General features: G+C 39.4%; 2 protein-coding genes across 6 annotated transcripts; one reads left to right on the forward strand and one right to left on the reverse strand.

Annotated features, from left to right (window-relative positions):
- Positions 1–378: 378 nt before the first annotated feature.
- Positions 379–13,763, forward strand: LOC109636986 (long-chain-fatty-acid--CoA ligase ACSBG2-like). 4 transcript variants are annotated; one of them, XM_069523436.1, is made up of 16 exons: positions 407–488; positions 803–1,317; positions 2,511–2,585; positions 2,713–2,906; positions 4,957–5,234; positions 6,204–6,292; positions 7,292–7,412; positions 7,500–7,580; positions 7,787–7,936; positions 8,345–8,512; positions 8,596–8,777; positions 9,181–9,414; positions 9,873–10,090; positions 10,764–10,903; positions 10,990–11,233; positions 12,833–13,763. In XM_069523436.1, exons 3-16 carry the CDS (start codon positions 2,521–2,523, stop codon positions 12,916–12,918), a joined length of 2,250 nt encoding a protein of 749 aa, XP_069379537.1. In that variant the 5' UTR covers positions 407–488; positions 803–1,317; positions 2,511–2,520; the 3' UTR covers positions 12,919–13,763. The 4 variants fall into 4 exon arrangements, with proteins under 4 accessions (XP_069379535.1, XP_069379537.1, XP_069379536.1 ...); XM_069523434.1 differs by lacking the exon at positions 803–1,317 and having other exon boundaries at positions 379–488; XM_069523435.1 differs by lacking the exons at positions 407–488; positions 803–1,317 and adding an exon at positions 1,739–1,779.
- Positions 13,764–16,004: 2,241 nt separating this feature from the next.
- On the reverse strand, positions 16,005–21,294 carry LOC109636956 (flavin reductase (NADPH)-like). Of its 2 annotated transcripts, none has more exons than XM_020099011.2 (5): positions 21,184–21,294; positions 18,926–19,165; positions 17,786–17,987; positions 17,388–17,552; positions 16,005–17,000 (listed from the first exon to the last, which is right to left on the reverse strand). In XM_020099011.2, the coding sequence occupies exons 2-5, from the start codon at positions 19,058–19,060 to the stop codon at positions 16,843–16,845; spliced, it is 660 nt and encodes a 219-aa protein (XP_019954570.2). In that variant the 5' UTR covers positions 19,061–19,165; positions 21,184–21,294; the 3' UTR covers positions 16,005–16,842. The 2 variants fall into 2 exon arrangements, with proteins under 2 accessions (XP_019954570.2, XP_019954571.2); XM_020099012.2 differs by having other exon boundaries at positions 20,838–21,194.
- Between the last annotated feature and the right edge of the window lie 880 nt (positions 21,295–22,174).

A 22,174-nucleotide genomic window follows, 5' to 3' on the forward strand; every position in this document is an offset into this window, starting at 1 on the left:
TGAGAAGACTTTCACACAATCTAATAAACTAAAAGTTATTATATATATTTGAGTAAATATAACTATTTGTTAATTCTAACCATTAATAAAGCTATTTTGGTTTGAATGTTTCATAAAGGGCACCCACTGGGACCCTCTCTTAGTCACATATAATATTTATAACCTACAGCATATAAAAAAAAAATTCTGTGTAGCACTGGCACTTTATTAATCCGCCCACTAATCACGTGCCCATGTATTGGCAGCGAGGGGTCAGTAACAGTGTGGTGTGACTGAGTGGTATGATTCACTGACCTTGCTGTCTGCAGGCAAGGTTACTGTGTGTCATCTGAGGACTGGGGGTTGAACTTTCCTCTATATTTACTTGCAAAACATTGACCACTTCCTTGAACAATGCTTTCAGACACACTCGGCTGTGAGATATTTACAGACCAGGACGAACCAAGGAATAAACGAAAGAAGATTTTTGGAGGATTTAAACTGCTTTGGTAAAATGATCCTAAGAAAAAATGACTGCTCCTTACTGATCTCCCTTATGCGCTTTGTTCTGTAGTAATCACTAAAATAGTGCAACAGGCAAACTTTAGAAGGAATCAAGGCAAATATCACAAAACATTCCTAATATTTTGCGTGTTTTATCGTGGTTTGACAACATCTTGACTCTTTTCTCATGATGTGTACATCTAGTAGAGTTGCACAAGTTTTGTTCAACTGTTAAATAACAGTTTTATGGGTCAAAGTCTCGTGTATCCTCATAAACCTGAGAAAACTTATCTGTTTGTATCCTATCTTCTTCTAACAGGCCTCATCTTGCATATCTGATAATGACTGTCTTCTTAAGTCGACCTGAGAGGATAAAGGTCTGAGTAACATGCAACCACCTACACAAGCACCGCTTTGAATATGAGCCTTGAATCTTTGTAGCATGAAATGTTTTGCATTGTCACCAATGCCAACAGCTGTCACCTACTGGAATTAACACAAACAAAGCCGGCTGGCACTAGCTGGAGACTGTCAGCGTGTCGGGTCCTCCTCACCTTGACAAGCTGTAACCTTTGGTCAAGTTTGTGGGTGGATCTCTAACTGTGCGACGCGGCTTCAGCAGCAGGTGTTTGGAAAGTTGCGCAAGTCTCTGTGGCTCTGGACGAGGTGTGAGTGCATGTCCTCACACGAGTCCCCTATAGGTTGATCTTACTGTCAGGGGGAGGGGGGCAACAGTCAAGTTGCCCTCTGACGGGCAAAGTTTGAATCCAGGTCTTGTCCTGTGCCTGACAGCTCCTGACCACTTCACACCATTCAGCTCTGTCACTGGACAAGGTAGGCTGTCATTCACTGTTACACTTCATGCTTTTTGATGGTCAAGTGTGAAAAGGCTAGGGGGCGTCTCATGTTGTCATGAATTGCTTTGTGTGTATGAGGTTTAAACTTGCAGTGCAGTAAATGAATTTTTAAATCTAAATTAGATATTTAGATTTAAGTAAATATGCACTTGAGTCTTTATCATGTCGACCGGTGATCAGACGGAAGTTGTGGTAAATATATTTAAGATGATTCAGTCACATGACTGAGAAACAACCCACATTAGAAATGAGCAGGTTCCTCGACTTTTATTGTTTGGTCAACAGAGTCTTCCTTTTAAACCCCCCCACTCCCTAATAACTGACTGCAGTTAAAAGTGCGTCTCCTCATGGACCTCATCTTTACACACTTTACACAAGCATGTGAAACTACTCTGGAACAGTCTGGATTTTGGATGTCGTGTTTTTCCCTCATTTCAGGGTAATGTACAAATCTGAGTCAATAACGACACTGAAATCAAATTCTTTGTGCACTTCTGTTGATATTTGCATAATCCAGAGCAAAGCTTTTGTCACTCCACATTGCCACACTAGCTTTGCAAGTCGTATGAACTTTGGTCGACAGAAATCTTGAGCAAAGTTATCTTAAAAACCAGAGGTCGCACTGAGATTCTGCTGGGTGTACAGATGTTAATCTGATGTGGTTTTATTACAGATGCAGCTGAAACGTATGTCAGTGAAGGTGTCACTCGTTTTATTGGACTGAATAATTGAGGATGTGCACACGTGTGGGGTAGTTTAATTGTTATTACTGTTGCAAAGTGTGCACACTAGATGGCCTTATTTCACTGTGTGTAGAGAAGGGACATAAGAGGAGGGAGATGAGGACAATGGACTGACAATACATTATGTCTGTCAAAGTTCCCCCCAGTTTGAGACAAATATCAGAATGTGTGCGTACAGATGTCCCAGTGCCATCTGGCAGAGTATTCATCGTTTCATCATTTGCCGTACGTGATTACTAGCGTTAGCGGTCATTGGCTCTGACCTGTTGCAATAACTTTAGTGAGTCTCAGTATAAATAAGCAGAGTTGTGATATTTCACAATCAATATTCTTATCAGCGTGGAGGCTGCTCACTGGAGGACGTCTGAATGTTTTCATGCCAATTCTAGTTTTCATTGATATTAATGTCGTTTTTTGTTGTTTCTAGCAAATTCAAGATGAGCATCCAAGAAGATTCAGTGCTGAGTAACGGTGTTGCAGTCGGGGATGGTGACACTGAGAGGTATGTCAAGTGATGCACGTCCCAAAGTTAGAGAAAAATCTTTTACTAATTCAAGATTCAAGAATAATGTTTAGTGCTTAACTCGATATCCCTTCTCTTTCCTGTAACCTCTGAATCATTTTCACAGCATCCCCTCCCAAACAGACCAGACTGTGTCGGACTTAACAGATTTAAAGACGTACTCCACTGTCATCCTCAACGGAGAAGCCACCACAGCTGAGCTCAGGGCAACATCCACTTCAGAGGACCAGGAGACTGAGGCTCCGGTCAAACCTCCCAGATCTCCTGAGCTGGAGGAAAAAACGGAGGGACTTCCACCCGGTGAGTATCTGAGTGTGATTTTAAAGAGAGGGGAAATAAGCAGATGTGGAAAAACCGCTGCAGAAGGGAACATGTTGAAGAAGAAAATGATTGGAGAGCACAGTGGTTTATACAGACAGGACAAGAAGTAAGAAAAATAAAACATATTGCAAAAACATATTTTATGTGTATTCAATACTATATTTCCACTATATCTAATCCTGGATGGTTTTACATTGCATATGTGATGGCAGCTTTACTCATTAGATGAACATGTAGAAACATATGTAAACTGGTTTTATTATGAAAGGTCAAAACCCCAAAATTGCAATTTCTGCTTCACACAAAGGTGCAGTGTGTAAGATTTAGGTGAAAGGGAACTATTGGCAGAAATGTCATGTAGAATAATCCTCATGATGTTTTCACTAGTTAGTTTCATCTAAATTGTATGAATTGTAGTTTTCTTTACCCCAGAAAAGGCCCTTTATATTCAAATACTTTATATTTAAATACTTTATATTTACATCAAGGGGACCCTCTCTACGGAGGCCGCCATGTTTTTTACATTAGTTCAAACTGGACAAACTAAACACCTTTTGAGTTTTTATAACAAATGAAGCTACCACAGGTTCTTTTTCATGTTTGGAAGGAGAGGGTGAGGTGAGGGGTGTTCAGCTGCAACATGCAACTTTAACACTATCACAACATTCTACACACTGTACCTTTAAGTTTGAGATACTTCTATTTAATATGTTAATCAGCAGGGCTGTCAAGTTAACGAAGCAAAAACAAACATTTTACTCTTTGCAATGACAAAATACATCACAAAGAGAACTGGAAAGTCTTATTTATTTTAATTGAGATTTCAAGATTGAAAAAGAACATTTAAGTGCCTGAGCTCCTCCGACTGGTTTTATCACACTAGCAGGTTTTATTCAGTTCAGTTGACTCGTCAGTCCAGATTATCTTGATGTTTAGATTTAAAGGCTCCTTCAGGGAATACCAATCCACCATTTTATCATTCATGGCTGCAGGTTTGCTGTTCAGGTGTTCATGTGGTCTGTCCCTTCAAACACCAAGCATTTTTGGTCATGCAAGCAACACATGATTGGGGATAATATAACCAAGGAAATAAAATAGGAGAAGAATGGAAGAAGAAAAAGTGTGCCCTAAAAGTTAAGATCTGAATGGCCTTGTGGGTATTTTTAAAGCAGCAACTGAATAAAAATCACACTATTTACTAAATAAATGATGCACAAAGATCTAAATAAACAGATGTTGTTTGCGGAACTACAACAAGACAGAAGAAAACACACCTCAGGTCAAAGAGCTGCCTCTGTGGGAACTGACAATAAATTCCTGCAAAAGGAAGGAGCAGAATGATGAGTAGCATCTTAGAGTGCTAGTGAGAGTCAGACACAAGATGACAAAGAAAATAAGATCAATCAATCAATCAAAACTTTATTGATAAATCACCCTTCAAACAAATCAACTGCTGACAAATAGTTTGAAAAAGGATTAAGTTCAGAGATCAGCGCACTCATACAATGTAAAGATCACAAAGTAAATGAAAACAATAAAATGTTAATAAAACAATAAAGAAGGACATAATAAGAAGAATCTGATTGTAAATGGATATTAAAAAGAATAACAAATAAAATAATAAATATCACAATAAATAAAACCAGTGTAAATTCTAAAAAGAAAAACATAATTATAAACAGCTATGAAATGAAAGATGAATGATATTGTGTGATTGGTTCTCGTTCAACTGACTAAACCTGATTGGTAGGTGGGGGGTGGACATTCCACAGCTTCCTGTTTTGTCTCAGGTAACATCACAGCCTTCTCCTGCTCTCTGCAAATCCTGTTGCTCTCATGAGACAGGGAGGCGTGACACACACACAGGTGTCTGTCCCACACACACACACACACACAGGTGTCTCACACTGCACCCAGCTCTTCTTCTAGTGAGAGCTCATTGTGGGTTTTGCTGTAGTGTCCTCTTCTTGTGAGTTCAACTTGTCATTCATGGCGGGTAAACGCGGATTTCCATGTTGTCCCTCAACAGAAGAGCCCAAGGCAGTTCCACTGTCCAGTGGGATCGCCACCCTGGCCCCGGCCGACCAGCTGTGGAGCGTCAGCAGAAACGAGGCAGTCCAGCTGCGGATGGAGGGCTCAGGCCAGGCCTCAGAGACTCCCATCACCATCCATCAGATGTTCCTGGAGACGGTGGAACACTACGGTGACTATTCTGCCTTGATGTCCAAAGAAGAGGGCCAGTGGGTGACTCTGACATGGAGGCAATACTACGAGCAGTGCAGGGCAGCTGCCAAAAGTTTTCTCAAGGTTTGTTTGCTGATGAACTCATCCTGCGTATCTGCCTCTACACTGTGTGCTTCATGTATATATATATATATATATAGATAGTGCAATCAGGAAGTACCTGGCACTGACTTTATTTGTTCTGTGGTCTCTTCTTCCGCACATTGGAACAAAACATTAACTGTGAGGTTACAGTAGGAGCTTCTAGCTTTTATTTCAGGTTCGTTAGCTCAATAATAAAGAAACTAAAGTCAGTCAGTTAAGGCTCTTTTTTATTTTTTTAAACGTAAAAGTTTCTGATTATTAATTGAATGAATTAAATAGAAAACTCTTTAGAGTGTGATGCTACAGAAATAGCAGTCCTCCTGGCAATTAGCAGGGCTTGTTGATCAGGTGTAGCTCTTCTCTGGATCATGATTTAATCATATATGTTGTGTAAAAAACTAATTTCAATTTCAATTTTGAGATTTTTCAATCTCAGGAAGCAGGGAAAATAAGATCTATTTCTATTTCTCATGAATTTTTCATGCTGTTTTTCTCCACAAACAAATGTTTCATGCTGTAATAATTTCACCAAATATATAGTTATCACCTCTTGTCATCATCCGACCAGTTTTTTCCAGAAAACACAGATACATGTACTGTTATTTTCAAACCGAACTCTACATTAATGTACTGCATTCACAGAGGAGTCGATGCAACATGCACATGAGCAACATGTCAAGAAATACAAGGAGACAATCCCCCCCCCCGGTGCTGTTGTTGTAAACTACCCTCTCTCACTGTAATCTCCCTGGTGTTAGAATGAGCGGCTGAAAACGTACACTTGGGCGTGTGAAATTCACAGCTTGTGTTACGTCTCGTGTTTCATGGCCATGTTCACATCTCATGAGATGGAGTGGCTTCTGAAAAGAAATAGGTTAAAGGTAGCAGAGGTACTGTGCCAGTGTGTAATTAAACATGTTCTTTAACAAAAACACTTCTTTCTTTCAGTTGGGGCTGGAGCGTTACCATGGCGTGGGCATTCTGGGATTCAACTCCCCTGAGTGGTTCATCTCAGACATCGGCTGCATCCTGGCTGGGTGAGACCATATTTAAACTGAGGGATTAAAAACATGGAGACTTTACCGTCCAGTTGAACCTGAGATGCCTCAACATCGTTTCCCCTCGCGCAGCACATTTACCTCTGTCACTGTTTATCTCATCACATCTACCTGTGAACTATTTAGTGTGACGTCTCAGGAATTTGAATGTGGGTGTTTGGCCTGTTATTCTGTCAGAAAAACCTTGGACACAGCAAAATGTAATGTTGTTTGGTATCCAGCTGTTATATTCAAAGACCTAAATTTACTGTGCAGCACACTTTCGATATAATGGTTGATTTATACATTTTATTTAATTTTTTTATTCCAATTTTCATTTAAGCAGAAGTGTATGTGTATGTGCAGCTCTCGAAAAGTCTGTTGTATTCGGTTAATTAAAAAAAAGGTCTTTGAAGGTCCTTTTAAAAAATATATTTCAGGCTCTAAGGAGAAGTTATATATGATTGTATACATAGAATCTAAGAAGTGAGACTGTGTTGCAGGAGGTCCCTGAAATTGATCAATTAATATATTTAAATTGGTCAATAATTGCATCAATATATCCAGGTCCAATAAATTATATCAGTAGGAATTATTATTATGTACAACAATTTATTATCATTAATTATTTAAACGATTGATATACTAAATAATCCTGTGCATGTCATGTTTTAATATCACTTTTGACCTTGAAGTCAGTTATACATTTAATTATGTGTCTTAAAAAGATATAAAAAAATCTAGAATAAACCTGGTGATTGAGAATCACTGTGCAGAAACCCTGTTGATAAGAGTTTCATCTCAAACTTTCCTGCTTCAACTAAAGGTTTAAAAAAAAAAAAAGAATAACTCATTAAAAAGGAATTAAAACAAGCTCCAGTCATTTCTGCTCTGGCAAAAGAAATGGTATGAAATCATGAGTCAAACTGATACAGACTTCGGTCAAATGAACAAAACGTACAGTGACTCATGCAAGGACATGTGTTTTTTGTGTTGTAGGGGTCTGGCGGCCGGCATTTACACGACCAACTCACCCGAGGCTTGTCAGTATGTGGCTGCCAACTGTGAGGCCAACGTCCTGGTTGTGGAAAACCAGAAACAGCTTGAAAAGATCCTGCAGGTCAGATGCTTTATTACAGCACCACTCCTTAGTGTCAGTAGTAAATATATATACAAGTGTGTGTCTTTAACTTGTTTTTCTCACCAGGTTAAAGATCAACTTCCTCACCTGAAAGCCATTGTCCAGTATAAAGGCGAACTGCAGCAGAAACTACCAAACCTGTACACTGTACGTTCACTCAGCAACATACTGAATTAAATAGATCAATTAGAACTCATAGTGTTTATTCACCTGTTTAAAGCAAAACTATTATGCTTCTTACTGTTGGGAAAGAAATTGCAGTTCGATAAATGTGATTAAACAACAAAGCTACATTTAATGACACATCAACCTGAGTTCTGACAAACATTTTTGAACACTGTGTATTTGTGTAGTGGTCGGAGTTCATGAAGCTGGGAGAGGAAGTGTCCGATGAACAGCTGAATGCTGTGATTGACAGTCTCCGAGCCAATGAGTGCTGCACCCTCATCTACACATCTGGAACCACTGGCAACCCTAAAGGAGTCATGCTGAGCCACGACAACGTGAGTGAAGAGACTTTCTGTTATTCAGACACAACTTGGCTGGTTTTGAATATTCCCTCGAAGGGCTGAACTTCATTTGTTATCGATTATTCTGCTGCATATTTACATTTCAGTCCACCACACCAGTTAATCATTTAGTTTATTAAAAAGGCAGGAAGCCATCTTAGAGCCCAGCTGTAAAGTCCTTGTTCTGTTTGAACTCAAGTCTAAAAACCCAAAAATATTTATATATATATAATATATATAATAGATCTGATAAACTTTTATTCCCTCGTTGTCTTTTGGTTTTTAAAGTCATGTACATGTGGGACCGATGGCGGATAAGGGAACTTTGTTGGTGTGTGTTTGCTGATTTACATTATGGAAATAGAAAGTATCTATTTGTGTTGAATCCTCTCCCATGTGCAGCTGACATGGACGGCCCGTACGGCGTCTACCTTGGTAGATTTCACCTATGGCGTGGAGGTGTTGGTCAGTTACTTACCGCTCAGCCACGTGGCCGCCCAGATGATAGACATGTGGCTCACCATGGTCTTTGCGGGAACCGTCTACTTCGCAGACCCAGATGCCCTCAAGGTAACGACGCCTGCTGTTGCACAAACAGGGAACTGATAAATAATCATCTCGGCTGTGATCCTCATTCATCTTTTTCATCGCAGGGCTCTTTAGGAACCACACTGAAAGAGGCTCGCCCGACTTATTTCATGGGGGTCCCTCGAGTGTGGGAGAAGATGCAGGAGAAGATGAGAGCCATCGGCGCCAAGGCATCTCCGATGAGGAAAAGAGTGGCGGACTGGGCCAAGTCCATTGGCCTGCAGTACAGCTACAGCGCCATGAATGGGTGAGACGAGATCCTCTGGAAAGTCTTTGTGTGATTTGTCACCAATGTCCCTCTTATCTGATAGATGATACTTCACATTTTGCTGTTTAACTATTAACATACTTCACAACACACTGACACTGTTTAACTCACGTATATATAATCAGAACTGGGTTTTAATGCTGTTTTAAAGCTTGAGACATGTTTCATCAGACGCTGTTGTGCCACTCATCTCAGTGATATTATCAACTACACTTCTCACTGTTGTAGCTGAATGTTCAGAGCTCTTTGCAAGAAGAGCACAATTTTGGCCTCATGGCACTTGATGCTAAAACAGAGGATGTGTGATTACAGTTCATCCTGTGGGGATCCTGAATGTTTAGTATCACCTCTCACCTCTGTTTTAATTTATTTGTTTTCCCAGGGAGAATGTGGTGCCCTGGGGTTTCATGCTGGCCAACAATCTGGTCTTCAAAAAGGTGCGTGCCGCGCTGGGCTTAGACCGCTGCAAGATCTGCTTCACAGGCGCCGCCCCCATCACCAAAGACACTCTGGAATACTTCATGAGCCTAAACATGCCACTGATGGAGCTGTACGGCATGAGTGAAAGCTCCGGCCCTCACACCGTCTCCATTAACGACAGCTACCGCATCTCAAGGTCAGCGGCGAAGCATTGCAGATCTTATTAACTTTTTTAAAAAGTGTGTAGGAATGTGACAACCGATAACTTTCTCCTCAGTGAAAGTTGTACTTCTGCAAACTTCTCACTCCACCCCTCTATTTACAGTGGCTCTGAGACATGTGCTGCAGGGAAGCACATGACTAAAGTGTTTCCAGGTGACACAAAAAAGTGATGAACCCAGCAGGACATGCTGTTTCAAGTTGTGACTTTACAGAAAGTGTTTTTTTAATGTCTCATGGAAACACTTTGATTGTTGTCAGCAGCTTGTTTCTTTATTTTAATAATTTACTGACCCTGATCATGATCATTTTATTCAACATATATGGGAATTTGGTTGAGTCTCTGGTACAATACATGACTGGTTTTTGCTCAATCTTGTCAGGGGGGAAAGTTTTTACTTCAGCATGTTGTTGACTCTGGATTTGTGTTTCCAGCTGTGGGAAGGTGATGCCAGGCTGCAAGACGAAGCTGGAGAACCCAGATGCGGACGGGAACGGAGAGATCTGCTTCTGGGGTCGGAACGTCTTCATGGGCTACCTGAACATGGCCGACAAAACAACAGAGGCTCTCGACGACGACGGCTGGCTGCACTCTGGAGACCTGGGAAAAAACGACCAGTACGAATTCCTGTACATCACAGGAAGGATCAAGGGTGAGCTGTGATTAAAGGGTGTCTTGTCATGTTTAGTGTCGGGCACAAGAAGCATTTTAATGTTTAATGGGTAATGAGACTTTCACTGATAATCACTATTGGTATCTGCATCCTTGTTTGCCGATATGAAAACTTTAATTTAACAGAATAAATTATGTAGGAAAGATGTGCAATTATGTCGTAATTCAATACATTTGGTTGTGTTTGCCCTTTCTTTATATTTGTAATTTATAGTTAAATGTATGGTTAAACTGTTAAATCCTAACCTCAATTAAGGGTTTGATAACAACATATTAGAAATAATTGCCAAATTATATTATGTATGTACTGTATATATCAGCAGATATATAGGTATAGAAATAGTTTTTTGACTTTTTTTTTTATGTGTTTTGTTGGACCAACCAAAAATATTTATTCCTCCATTCCAACTTGAAAAGCAAAACAGAAAATAAAATCATATTGTTAAATAAAATGAAAAAATTGAATGCGCTGCATTTCCATCTTTAGCTTTACCACATTTTTTAAAAACATAACTTTTTGGTATTTCTCTGACCTCAGTAGTTAAGGGAGGTAACTTCACCATGCATCGTTTAGTGAAGGATTACCTCGGTCACTGTGCTTGATTGTGACACTAAACATTGGCAAACACACTGAACCCGTCTTTTTCACACAGAGTTGATCATCACCGCCGGTGGAGAGAACATCCCTCCCGTGCCCATCGAGGACGCACTGAAGGCGGAGGTGCCAATTATAAGCAACTCTATGCTGATCGGAGACAAGCTCAAGTTCCTCTCCATGCTGCTCACGCTCAAAGTAAACAAGCTTCATTTCCTGCAAAACACAGTAAATAAATAATAAAGTGCAACAAACACAAAAACGACTCTGCTCTGTTTCCACAGTGCGTTGTCGATGACAACGGTGACCCCACAGACGAGCTGAGCCCCGAGGTGCTGGACTTCTGCCAGCAGCAAGGCGTCACGGCAACCAAGGTGTCGGAGATCATAGCCAATAAGGAGCCAGCTGTCTACAAAGCCATTCAGGAGGGCGTGGAGCGTATCAACGCCAAAGCAACATCCAACGCCATGAAGGTCCAGAAGTGGGTCATAGCGGAGACAGACTTCTCCATCGTTGGAGGAGAACTGGGTGAGTCATTTGTTAATCTTCCTGTTGGGACTTTTTGTCCAAGATCAAAATCATACTGGCACTGATGCATCATGGGATTGTAAGGTATGCAGTGTGTTCTTCAGGTATCCTGATTGATTGCAGGCAGACAAAAGAACAAAGTCATCTTGATTACTCCTGCGTCTCTATAGAGATAAATGTAGCTTGACTTTATAAACCTAAGAGTGATGCTCAACTTTTACAAAAACTAAAATGTGTTAGTTTTGTCACTTCAGGTTTATTTATTCTTACTCCTGAGATAAAAAGTCAATGTTAGTAATAAGTCAAACCCAAGAACCAGACCAAGAATCAACATTTACTTAAACTTCAGTAAAGTTTTAAATTCAGTTTCATCCAACTAATTTTAACTAGTAAGTTGCAACAACAATAACAAATCCAACTGTTGTGGTTAGTAGTGTTGTTCTGTGTTGTGTTATACAGGTTCTCTATAGGCTTTAAAGGACGAGTCAACCTACTAACTACTATGACGCAAACAGACCACGTTTACTGTTACACACTCATTTCTGACATGTGTAAACATGGCTTGTGTGTTTAAAACACAAAATAACTTTCAGTTAGGCTTCATTTCCATCTGCAAACGTTGCAGCAATGTCCTGTTGTTGTGACACCAAGAGATAAAGTCACATCACTGCCTTCAGTCAATGTCTTTACTCGGCTTTAACTTAACGTGAGGTCACCTTAGTTTCTGTGTGACGCACTTTAAGGTGTTTCTTGTTATACACGCCCACTTTTTTCTCTGGGTGGTTTTATATTTGAACTGGTTCCAAATGTTTTGTTGCTGTCGTGTTCTTTTCCCCTTTACTGCGCTGCTGATAATCTGAGAGATGATCCGAGTGTGCAGGAAAATCATTTTAAAAAAATGCTTTTTGCAAGATGTCTCTTTTTTTGTCAATGAAAATTTGGAGAGGTTTTTATTTCATCTACAACATTGCTCATTGATATAGTAACAGAAAAGTTTAAAATCACTTTGGTGGCGTCTCATCGTGATTTTTTTTTTTTTATCTTAGTCAAGGAAAAAAAATCATTGATTAACATATTTCCTCTTAGCTTTCATGGAATTAATTTGCCCGAAAACAAAATAAAATAAATGATCAACAACAATTAAAAAATGTGATACTCAAGACAAATAAACTAACAAACTCCTCCCACACTTATCTCATGACTCCTCCTTGTGGTATTTAAACTGCAGCACTGTCATTAAAGACGGAGGAAGTCAGGTCTATTGCTGTTGCTCACTTAAACATTACTCAGCTGTTAAGATCACAAGTGACTGTTCCACAAGCCAGGCCACATTCCAGAGAGGTTTGTGTAGTGATAGTTTGATAACCTTCCTTTCCCTCAGTCTCACTCTGCAGAAACTGCGTCTGTAGAGATTTGAATCAATTAAAAGCGATAGTTCACCCAAAAATGAAAATCCACCCATTATCTTCTCACCACTGTGCCGATGGAGGGGTGGATGAAGTGTTTGAGTCCCACTCAGACCCTTTTAGAGTTTCAGGGTCAAACAGCGTTGCAGCCAAATGTTAATCTTTAACCTGTTTCTCTTCTTTGTCTCTGAAGGACCCACCATGAAACTCAGGAGACCCATCGTTGTGAAGAAGTACCAGGAGAAAATAAACGAAATGTACGCAGTGAACAAACCGTAGACTGCACCGCACACAGAGACAACATAACACTGAAGAGCGACACATGGGGCATGTTTATGAACACTGCATCGTGCCCAGACGAGAGGCCGAGGAATGTATGAACCTCTTTTCACCTGAATGTTAAAAGTGCAAAGTGATTTATAGGAAAAGCGGAAAAGCCCTGATTCTGATTGTCTTATATTTAATGAAATAGAGGTTTGTGCTGCTATGTTTTAATATGAGGAGTTCTCCAGAAACTGTAGAGGAGTCTGTATGTTGTCTGTTCCAAAACTGATATTTAAGCTACAACGGTGCACTTTTTGTAAATACAACATCCGAACTGGAGCCAAACCTTGCCATTGACCATATGGCGTACACGGCAGTTGAACTGTACACTGTGACTCAGCTCCAAAGCCACATACAGGGTGGGAATCACTGGATGGTGTCAGCATCATTAAAACACTAAACAGTCACATTTTTAAAGGAGATTTTAGGAATATTAAAGTCTCCTGGGTGATCGCGAGCAAATGTATTCTGTTTTTGAAGCAGCAGTATCTATTTAAATATTTTACAGCATTACTTGCTTTTGCGTCTCATGTTTTGTACAAAAGATAATCCCCATCCGGCAAAAGCTGCAGGCATTGCCCCTGTAGATTGGAGGTGACGTTTGATGAAGTGTTTTTATAATGTAAGAGGAATATTATTAGTACAAATTCCAAAAATCGCAAATGTGCAAATTATTCTGCATATATTTGAATGTTGTGCTTCTCCATGTACAGTTTGACAAATTCTGAAATGTTTATTTTGTGATGAATAGAAAATTATACTGTCAATAAAAAGCGAGTGATTTGGACAAATTGACCAAATGGGATTCAAGAATTTTTTCTTTTTTTTCAGTTTGGATTAATTAATATTTTCCAGCATGATGCAAAAGAGCGGCTGAAATCAGTGAATGTTTGAGTTTTTTTCCTGATTAATGACTTAAAAAACCGATAATCATAATAAATATGTGGTGAACATTTTTGATTTCAGCACAGTGAAGATCATTTTCTCACTTATTTTGAATAAGATGTGACGGACAATGCTCCTGAGCAGAAACACAAATTCATAAGTAGCAAACTTTTTTTTTAAATCACTATTTTTAGGATTGAACATTTGCATCGGCCTGAGGCACTTTTCTTTGTGTGAAATTTAAAGGGTGTAACCGCCAGTAAACATCAGTGTTAGCACGTTAGCTCCGGATTGTTTTCCTGATAAATGACTTCACATGAGATAAAATCTTTTCAACTAAATGGATTAGCATTTAAATTAGAAGAATCACTGGATAATAAAGTCAGTGTCATTAGCTTTTTAAGAATTCATAAAAAGTTGCGAGTTGGTTTTACATTTTTTTCGTCTTTATAAAATGAAAAGATGTCAGAAAAGAAATCAGTTCAATGCTAAGTGGATATTTTCTAAACATCATTGGGCTAATCGTATTAGTATGGATTGAAAAGTTATGCAGCTCTTACTTTATATCTTTGCTTATTTAAATAGACATAAGCTTTAAACCAAATTATAAGTAATTTTTTATATTATTTCGGCTTTTCAGAAAGTTGGAGGTGGTAACTCATGGTGGATATGTAAAGTATATGCAAGAGGCCAAACTCGGCATATAAGTAAAATACAATGTCAAAAACTAGTGTCAGTGTGTTTGGATTTAATTAAAAACACTGCAGCTGAAAACTTAATGTGTCATTAACTCTGTTGAGCCGAGCCGATCGTCACTGTCTCTGTGAGAAGTAAAAAAACAAACAAATGACCCCAGGGTTGAGTTTATCCCTTCAATTAGTGAGAAAATCATTATCCTAAAGAAGACCCACTTTGACAGGTGTCACTTTCGAAACAGCCGAGCGACTGCGCATGAGGACGGAACAAAATACTTTGACAGCAACGTAGCCAGAGGCAACGAGCAAAAGTAAGTCTGGAGAAATGTCTGTAACTACATCAACAGGACCTACGTACATTCATGTATCAGCAGTGCCTCTTGTTCAACAAACACATTGTCACCGTCACTGATTTTAATCCTTATATCTATATATTGTATCTTCACCACGAATTGTGCGAGAAATGCAAAGACGAATTCCATGTTTGCACACAGACGTATCAGATCGCATTCTTGGACAACTGGTTGTGTTGCTTCTTACTGCATCAAAGTTTGTTGGATCAACTTACATGGCCTCAGATTCCCCGTCTCAGTTCAGCTTTGCATTGTTTGACTTCTCAAACAGTTCGTGCAGGGTTTGTCTAATGGCAGCTTGTTCCCTACGGGCTCTTTACTGATGTAGATAATAACAACATGTGCTCATCAGGGGAATAGATCTTAACTGGCTGGAACCTTTCACCTATTTTCTGTGAAAGATTTCTTCAGCAGATGTTTAACACGTGACCTTAAAAGATTCATGACATCCTTCACCAAGGTGTTTTATTTTGAAAAGAACCGTCCACAATTTTTTCTCCATTTCCTTTAACATTGAAATATAAGGTGTTTTATAATTTTTCCACCAATGTCCCTGGGAATAATAAACTTATGGTGAAAAAAATCATCTTTAAAAGACTCACATCGATTTTTGTGCTTTAATTTATTGTTCTTATTAATGTGTTTGATTATGTTTGGTTTCTATGCAGCAACTGAAGTTTAATCCTTTAACCCAACCAAGTAACCTTGATTACTTTTAGACACTCATCTTTGACAAGCAACGCATTCAGTAACTGCAACATCTGAAACCTCGCCTTAAAGTATTTTCATTTATGAGAAGTTATCTAAACCCACCGCATTACAATCATCACTCACCTAAGATAAGCAACGTACAGGGACCAAAGCAAACATGTTCAACCCGGATTACTGTCAGTAAAGTTCGAGATAAGAAACAGATACTTGGTCTTAAAGCAAAAATCTCTGTGCAGCAGCGAGAGACGACTTTGAAACTAAAACTTAACTCAGCAGGAAAGAGCCTGACTGTGATTCTCACCAGTCTTGTTTTCTTTTCCACCACCAACAGCAACCTGTTAATATTTCACGGTACCAGATTCAGCCAACAAATATTACACTGATGAAAAGAAGCATGTTTCAGGCAATGATCTTTTAATTTTAGATCTTAGAGAAACCACAATTTCTTAAACTTAAAATTCACTGTACATACAGATGTCTCCTGAGTGTATGTTTAAGTAATGTGGTACATTTTTATTTAAATTACTGCTTATGAGTACATGGTGCAACATACTGAACAATGAAGGTTGATTTCATTCTGAGATATCTACTGTAAATATAAGCAAAAAGACTTCTTACATGAAATCAAGTTGCAGTGCTGTGGCTGCTGCAGGAGGTGGCACCACACTGCCCTCGTGTGGCTGGAATCATGTCTTACAAACTCATCAGCGAGAGCCGTGTAACCTCGCTGAGTAATGTAGTGGTTTTCACTGATCATAAAAACATATAAACAAGAGTCCGCAGAAAAACATATAAGGCAATGATGGACTGTTGAAGTAGGAAGATAAACTGCACGTTGTTAAAGGGCCAGTTCAACCCAACCCTTCCTCTGGCAGAATCTGCCATGAAGACAGTTACTACCTGAAGCAGTCAAACTTTCACAGTGACCAGCTTGAAGCAGAAACAATTTGTTAATTAATCCATTAGTCAAAAGAAAATCTTTAGAATTGTACAATGTTTTACCCCTATAATAGAAACATAAAAAGATCTTTGGGTTTTGGTTTGACACATTTGGAGAAGTCCCATTTATTTTTACAAAATGGTCACTAGGAAATATCTGAAGATTAGACTTAAAATTATAATATTTTGAAAACCAAAACCTTCCATTTACCTCTGCTGTACTGCGGCTGAGGTTTTCTTTTTAAAATGTATTCTGAACTGACACTTTGGCAACGTTAACTCCTCTTCTTCTTTTCTCATTTGGTAGTAATGGCGACCCCCCTCTTGACCCAGGCGTTGCTGCTGACTAGAGAGAGCATGAAGCGAGCCACGTCTCCTCTTCCCACCGCACTACCTGCTGGCTGACCATCGCTGTGGGGCACGAAGTATCCCTCGTGGGTCAGAAACTCTTGAGCTGTTGGGGCACAGAGATGAAAACCTGAGAGTTAGTGGTGTTATGACATCTGGGACCTCAAATAGAGAAAGGTGCACATCATCTTGCCTGTAAGCAAACGAGAACCTCAAGGGACGGCCTGTTATTTACCCAAATGGATCCATTCATATAAACAAGCCAGTATATGATGAGAACACGTGCTAATCAGCTTGAACTGTGTCAAACTGGATCCTGAGGCAGTGGATCATGGATAAAGCACCCTGGCGACAAACAAACTGTCTGTTTTAAATCTGTGCTTGTTTCGCTGCCTGGAAGCAAATCCACCAAGCTCTGTTTAGAATTATTGATATTTTAAACGATTCAGAAAATTCTCCTTATTCCATTTTCAAGCTGCTGTTTTAAGATTACCTGAGGCCGGCAGGTTCTTGAGTCCAGGTGGACGGACCACAGTCCAGGTGACGTCCTCAGTCTTCTGCAGAAACTGCTCCATCTCGTACATGTTGGTGAGGACGCTTCGGATCATCGGCAGCAGGAGGAAGCGGATGAGGTAAGGCGAGTGAGTTCCTGAGTTAGCTAACAATAAAGAAAAAAAAAGCGTTTCGATGTGAAGAAACTTTACATTCTACACAGAATTCAATCTGTCCATTATTGATTAATCAAATTATTGTTTTTGACACAATGTCATTCAAAAGGCTTCAAAAGCTTAAGACACTGAAAGAACTACAACTTTATTTCAACTTCTCCAACTACGCTGTTGCATTATCATAAATTAGAAAAGGCCTTGAAGGCATCATCATGTGACCTACGCTCAGTATACCAGGAGGTCATGGTGATGATCCTGTTGACGCGGGCCTCTCGCATGGCGCTGATCATGGCCTTCATGGAGAGGGTGTAGCCCGACACGGCCGAGAAGAAGGAGGTCGGGAAGCCGAGGCAGGACATGATCACATCCTGTCCTCTGAAATTACTCTTCAGACTGTCCGCAGAGAAAATATCCGCTTCCACCACCTGGAAGTAGACAAGGAGAGTCAATGAGAGTCTTTCTTTGCATATGAAAGACCTTTGTTTTGGCACATGAAACATGTTAAATGTCAGGTGGTGTTAAAAGACAAGGCTGGTGCACAGTTTTCTTCTTGTCAGCAAATCCCGTGAAAAGACAAAAGTGAGCTGGTTTGTCTTCAAATACTTTTTGATTTGAAAAATCAGGAGAACGGTGGCTCGGCCCCCAGCTCATCCCGTCTGCAGGTGGAAGATGCTTCTGGCGAGACACTGAACTTTAAATTACCCCTGATGCCTGAAAGGCCGACATGATAAAGAAGTGCTGTATAAAAAGACCTGAAGCGTAAAGAGCCGTTGTTTAATCTAAAAACACAGAATATAAATACAGTTTATTAACCTCGATAAACAGAAGAATCTTTAAAGGCAGTCACAAATGTAAAATAAAAATAGACTCACTTGAATCTTGTTTGACGAGAGATTTGCATCATTAAATAATAACATTGACTCTTTCTTTTCTATCAAGTCATCAATGTATACAATATTATTGGTACAATTATAATTTATTTTGTATAGTATATCCACATCTTTAAATGCCTTTGGTCCTGGAATCCCCTTATTTTTATTTCAATTTGTGTAGTGGATTGTGTCCTGTTAATTGTATGTTTGGCATGGAGGCGGAGGACTGTGCTATAATTTCGTTGTGCTTGTGTACGAAGTACGACTGTGCAATAAGAAAATAGTCTTTTGAATTTGAATTGAATTTGAACCATGCACAGTAACGTTTGTGGCTACCGCCCAGAAACATTAGGAGTACTTCAGGTGTTTCCTCCTCATGTGAGATCGCACTGACTGACCTGAACTTTGAGCCCAGCAAACAGAGAGGAGCAGCAACGACAGCCTGTAACAGTCACGCAGCACAATAAAACACAGAGTCAGTGTGGCACTACCTTGAGATTATCATGATGTATGGCAAGTTTTCCCGGGTTCCTGACGATGGCGGTGACCATGTGACCCTGCTGCAGCGCCTGGTTGACCAGAAACTGACCAGTCTGCCCGGTGGCTCCCAGCACAGCGATCTTCATCCTCAGACTCTGACACACTGAGCTCAGTCAGGGCTGAAGCTGATCAACGGCTCGAAGTGGTGAATGGTCTGACCTCTTTAAGTAACGACAGGGGAGGTTCCTTCCCTGTTTCGCAAAGATCAAGTGTTGAAAATGGATTATTCCGGTGCAATAAAGAGCCTTTGTGATCGATGTTGAATATAAAAATAATTCCACAGTGCACTCAATAAATGTACTTATTCAAATTTAATTCAGGTGCCTCCAACATTCTCATCTTTGACAAGATTCTACACTTATCAGATAAAAAAGACCTACTGACCTTTTCTAGCTGTTATGTAACTGACACTTTTTTCACTATGGTGTATTAAGTGAAGATTAATGATATGGGATTGAAAAATACCCATTAACAAAATTAATTTCATTTTCAATTGTGTAAAACATATAAAAAATAATCTCACATTTGAAAGTGAGGCACCAGAAAATGTTTGACAGTTCAGCTTAAAAAAAACAAACAAATATAGATATATATATATATATATTTTTTTTTTTCGAATTAAATCCTAAATCCATCTTTCATTTCTGAAGTGAGAAAACGTCCCAATTAAAGCCTAGTTTATGCTTCTGCATCACGAAACACAAAAACCTCAACGAAACCAGGCGAGCAAGACAAATACTGTGCATCACTGTTGCAGCCAAACTGAGCTGAATGGATTATTTCTGCAGCAGAGGATGATGATGAGCGTCTTGGTCAGATGCTCCTGAGGAAACTACCCTCACACATTCACTGCAGTTTGATAATACTGGTCAGGAGATCATTCTGGAGATGTATATCTTTGTAGTTTGTACAGTAGCTGCTAATGTTTGAGTGTCTGGGATCCACGAGGACAGAGAAATGTGACCCATTTTAAACCATAGAGACGCAGAAACTGTCGCATAATATATCGTTATTTTTGAAGATTGCCAAAGAGGAAGAGGAAAGATTTTCACACAAAATGAGGTGCTGCTGTCTATGTACAGCATTTCTAACTATTTACTATCATTCAATTGTCATGGCCAGGCCACTCAGTGAGGCAGATATGCTACTTTGTACACAGAAGGACGAGAGCTGCATTTAGAGAGCGTCAGTTTGACTTCTCCAGGGTAAAACCAGCCTCATTGGTTTCAGGGAAAACCCGTGGTGGTTAATTGTCACCAAAATCTCTCAATGGAACTGCTCCCAAATACACAACAGATATGATCCAATACAAGCCTGTGTGTCCCTGTGATCACTGGGGAGACTGTGTTTCATCTAAGTTGTACAAACTGTAGTTTTCTTTACCCTAGAATGGCCCTTTATATTTAAATACTGTACATAGGGAGTGGGTCCTCTCTGCGAAGAGCACCATGTTTTTTTTTATAGTAGCCTAAACTGGACAAACTAAACATCTTTTGAGTTTTCAGATTTATTTGTAGTATTTTACTGATTATGCTTTTTTAAATTTTTCATACAGATATTCTTTGTATTTCTTTAAATCTCTTCACCTCTTTTATTCTACTCTTTATAATTTCTTCTCTTTTGTTTTGCTTGAAAGTTGTTGCTGTCAAACAGTGGGGCATTATCGCCCCCTACTGGCAGTACAATTTACGTTGTGCAATCAGCAGTAGTGTCAGTTTTTACTGAAAAAGGGCCGCTATCTGTTCACATTGTGTAAAAATAAATGTGCCGATCTCACTATTAGTTGTTCCTGAATGCTATCTATCAATTAACAAGCTGAGAATGATCCACCAGTGACTTAAAAACAAAAGAAAACTTAAAAACCTGATAATTCTCAGGCGGGTTCCTCAGATGTAATGGCAGCGTTTCTACTCGGAGTTCCACGGTGGTTTACGGACATTTGTGAATAACACTAATGAGTTTTAACACAAACTCACAGTTTCAACACAAACCGAACATTAGAACATTACAATTGTTTCGATATAAACACAATGAATCCGTGTATGTGACTTGAATACGCAGCTTCCGTCCTGTCCTCTACTTGTTATCACACACATTTAAAACCTGAAGTATGAATCTGATGAGTGGTGCAGATAAAAACAGTTTGTTGTAGATGTTACACGTTGTTGTTGTTGTTGTTGAACTAAATCATCGACACACAACAACTCACCTTCTCCATCCACTTCCTGTCAGCGAGGGAGGCGTTCAAGAGCAGCAGCGTTCAGGTGTGTTGGTTAAGCAACGCTTTTTAAAAGTCCCATTTTCAAGATAATGTCCCAAAAGTGTTTTGATTCAATTTAATAATTAACTGATTAATTCATGTTAATGCTTAATCCATCAAGGTTTTGTAGATCTAGGGTTAGGTTTGGTGTTTGGTTTAGAAAATACTCCTATATCACTTTGCTTGACTTTTTAAATGGGTCAAACAGCTCATTGGAGAGGAATGGTAAGGTGCAGTGCTGGAAGATGACTTCTCTCACAACCCATTAGTCATTTAACACTCATGGATTAAGATTGATTTGTTAAGAATGAAATATTTATGAGTTATTGATAACGCCTTTAATTAAAGCACTATGAGAAAGTGGTAACAGATTTCTATAGTGGTGGTATAAGAATAAAACTAGTCTAAGTACTTGTGACACGTATGATAATTACTACCTGAATGTTGTAGGTTTTATTCACCAACTGTGACCAGGTCAGGAAAGAGTCACGTTATTCTTTGAATAATTAGTAAAATAACTGACTACAAACAATAAGAAGTCAAAATAAAACCATAGATAAACGCAGCAACAAACAGAACCTTCCATCTTGTCTGTGGGGAACATTTCAAGCTTTTATTTCAGCCTCACCTGAACAGATCTGCAACAGCAGACCCTGCTGTGATAAAACATGGAGGGGTCAGTGAGAAGCACATCAACAATTCCTATAGAAAGATTTAATTAAGTTTGTTTACGTGAGTTCACACCAGCCTGGACTCAAACAAGCACCTGTGATCAAAAAACATTTCCAAAAACCAGAAACAGAAACGAGCCTCTCTCCTCCCATGCATGTTTACCTCTGCACTTTGGCATCTTCCTATATTAAGACCAGTCTAGTCGCATCAAGTCATTAGCTCGAGTAATCCACTTGTGGCTTGGTGCCTTGATTATGTGATCACATCG

The sequence above is a fragment of the Paralichthys olivaceus genome, chromosome 4 (assembly GCF_024713975.1).
Source record: "Paralichthys olivaceus isolate ysfri-2021 chromosome 4, ASM2471397v2, whole genome shotgun sequence".
Taxonomy (NCBI): domain Eukaryota; kingdom Metazoa; phylum Chordata; class Actinopteri; order Pleuronectiformes; family Paralichthyidae; genus Paralichthys; species Paralichthys olivaceus.

Bases quoted from the DNA above. Each gene is read 5' to 3' on its own strand.
- LOC109636956 (XM_020099011.2), bottom strand. From the start codon at position 19,060: ATGAAGATCGCTGTGCTGGGAGCCACCGGGCAGACTGGTCAGTTTCTG. The intron at 17,553-17,785 runs GTAGGTCACATG...CTTTATTGTTAG, and splicing joins GACCTCCTGGTATACTGAGC to CTAACTCAGGAACTCACTCG. The intron at 17,001-17,387 runs GTAATCTTAAAA...GTGCCCCAACAG, and splicing joins CAAGAACCTGCCGGCCTCAG to CTCAAGAGTTTCTGACCCAC.
- LOC109636986 (XM_069523434.1), top strand. From the start codon at position 394: ATGCTTTCAGACACACTCGGCTGTGAGATATTTACAGACCAGGACGAA. The intron at 6,293-7,291 runs GTGAGACCATAT...TTTGTGTTGTAG, and splicing joins ATCGGCTGCATCCTGGCTGG to GGGTCTGGCGGCCGGCATTT. The intron at 8,778-9,180 runs GTGAGACGAGAT...TTGTTTTCCCAG, and splicing joins AGCTACAGCGCCATGAATGG to GGAGAATGTGGTGCCCTGGG.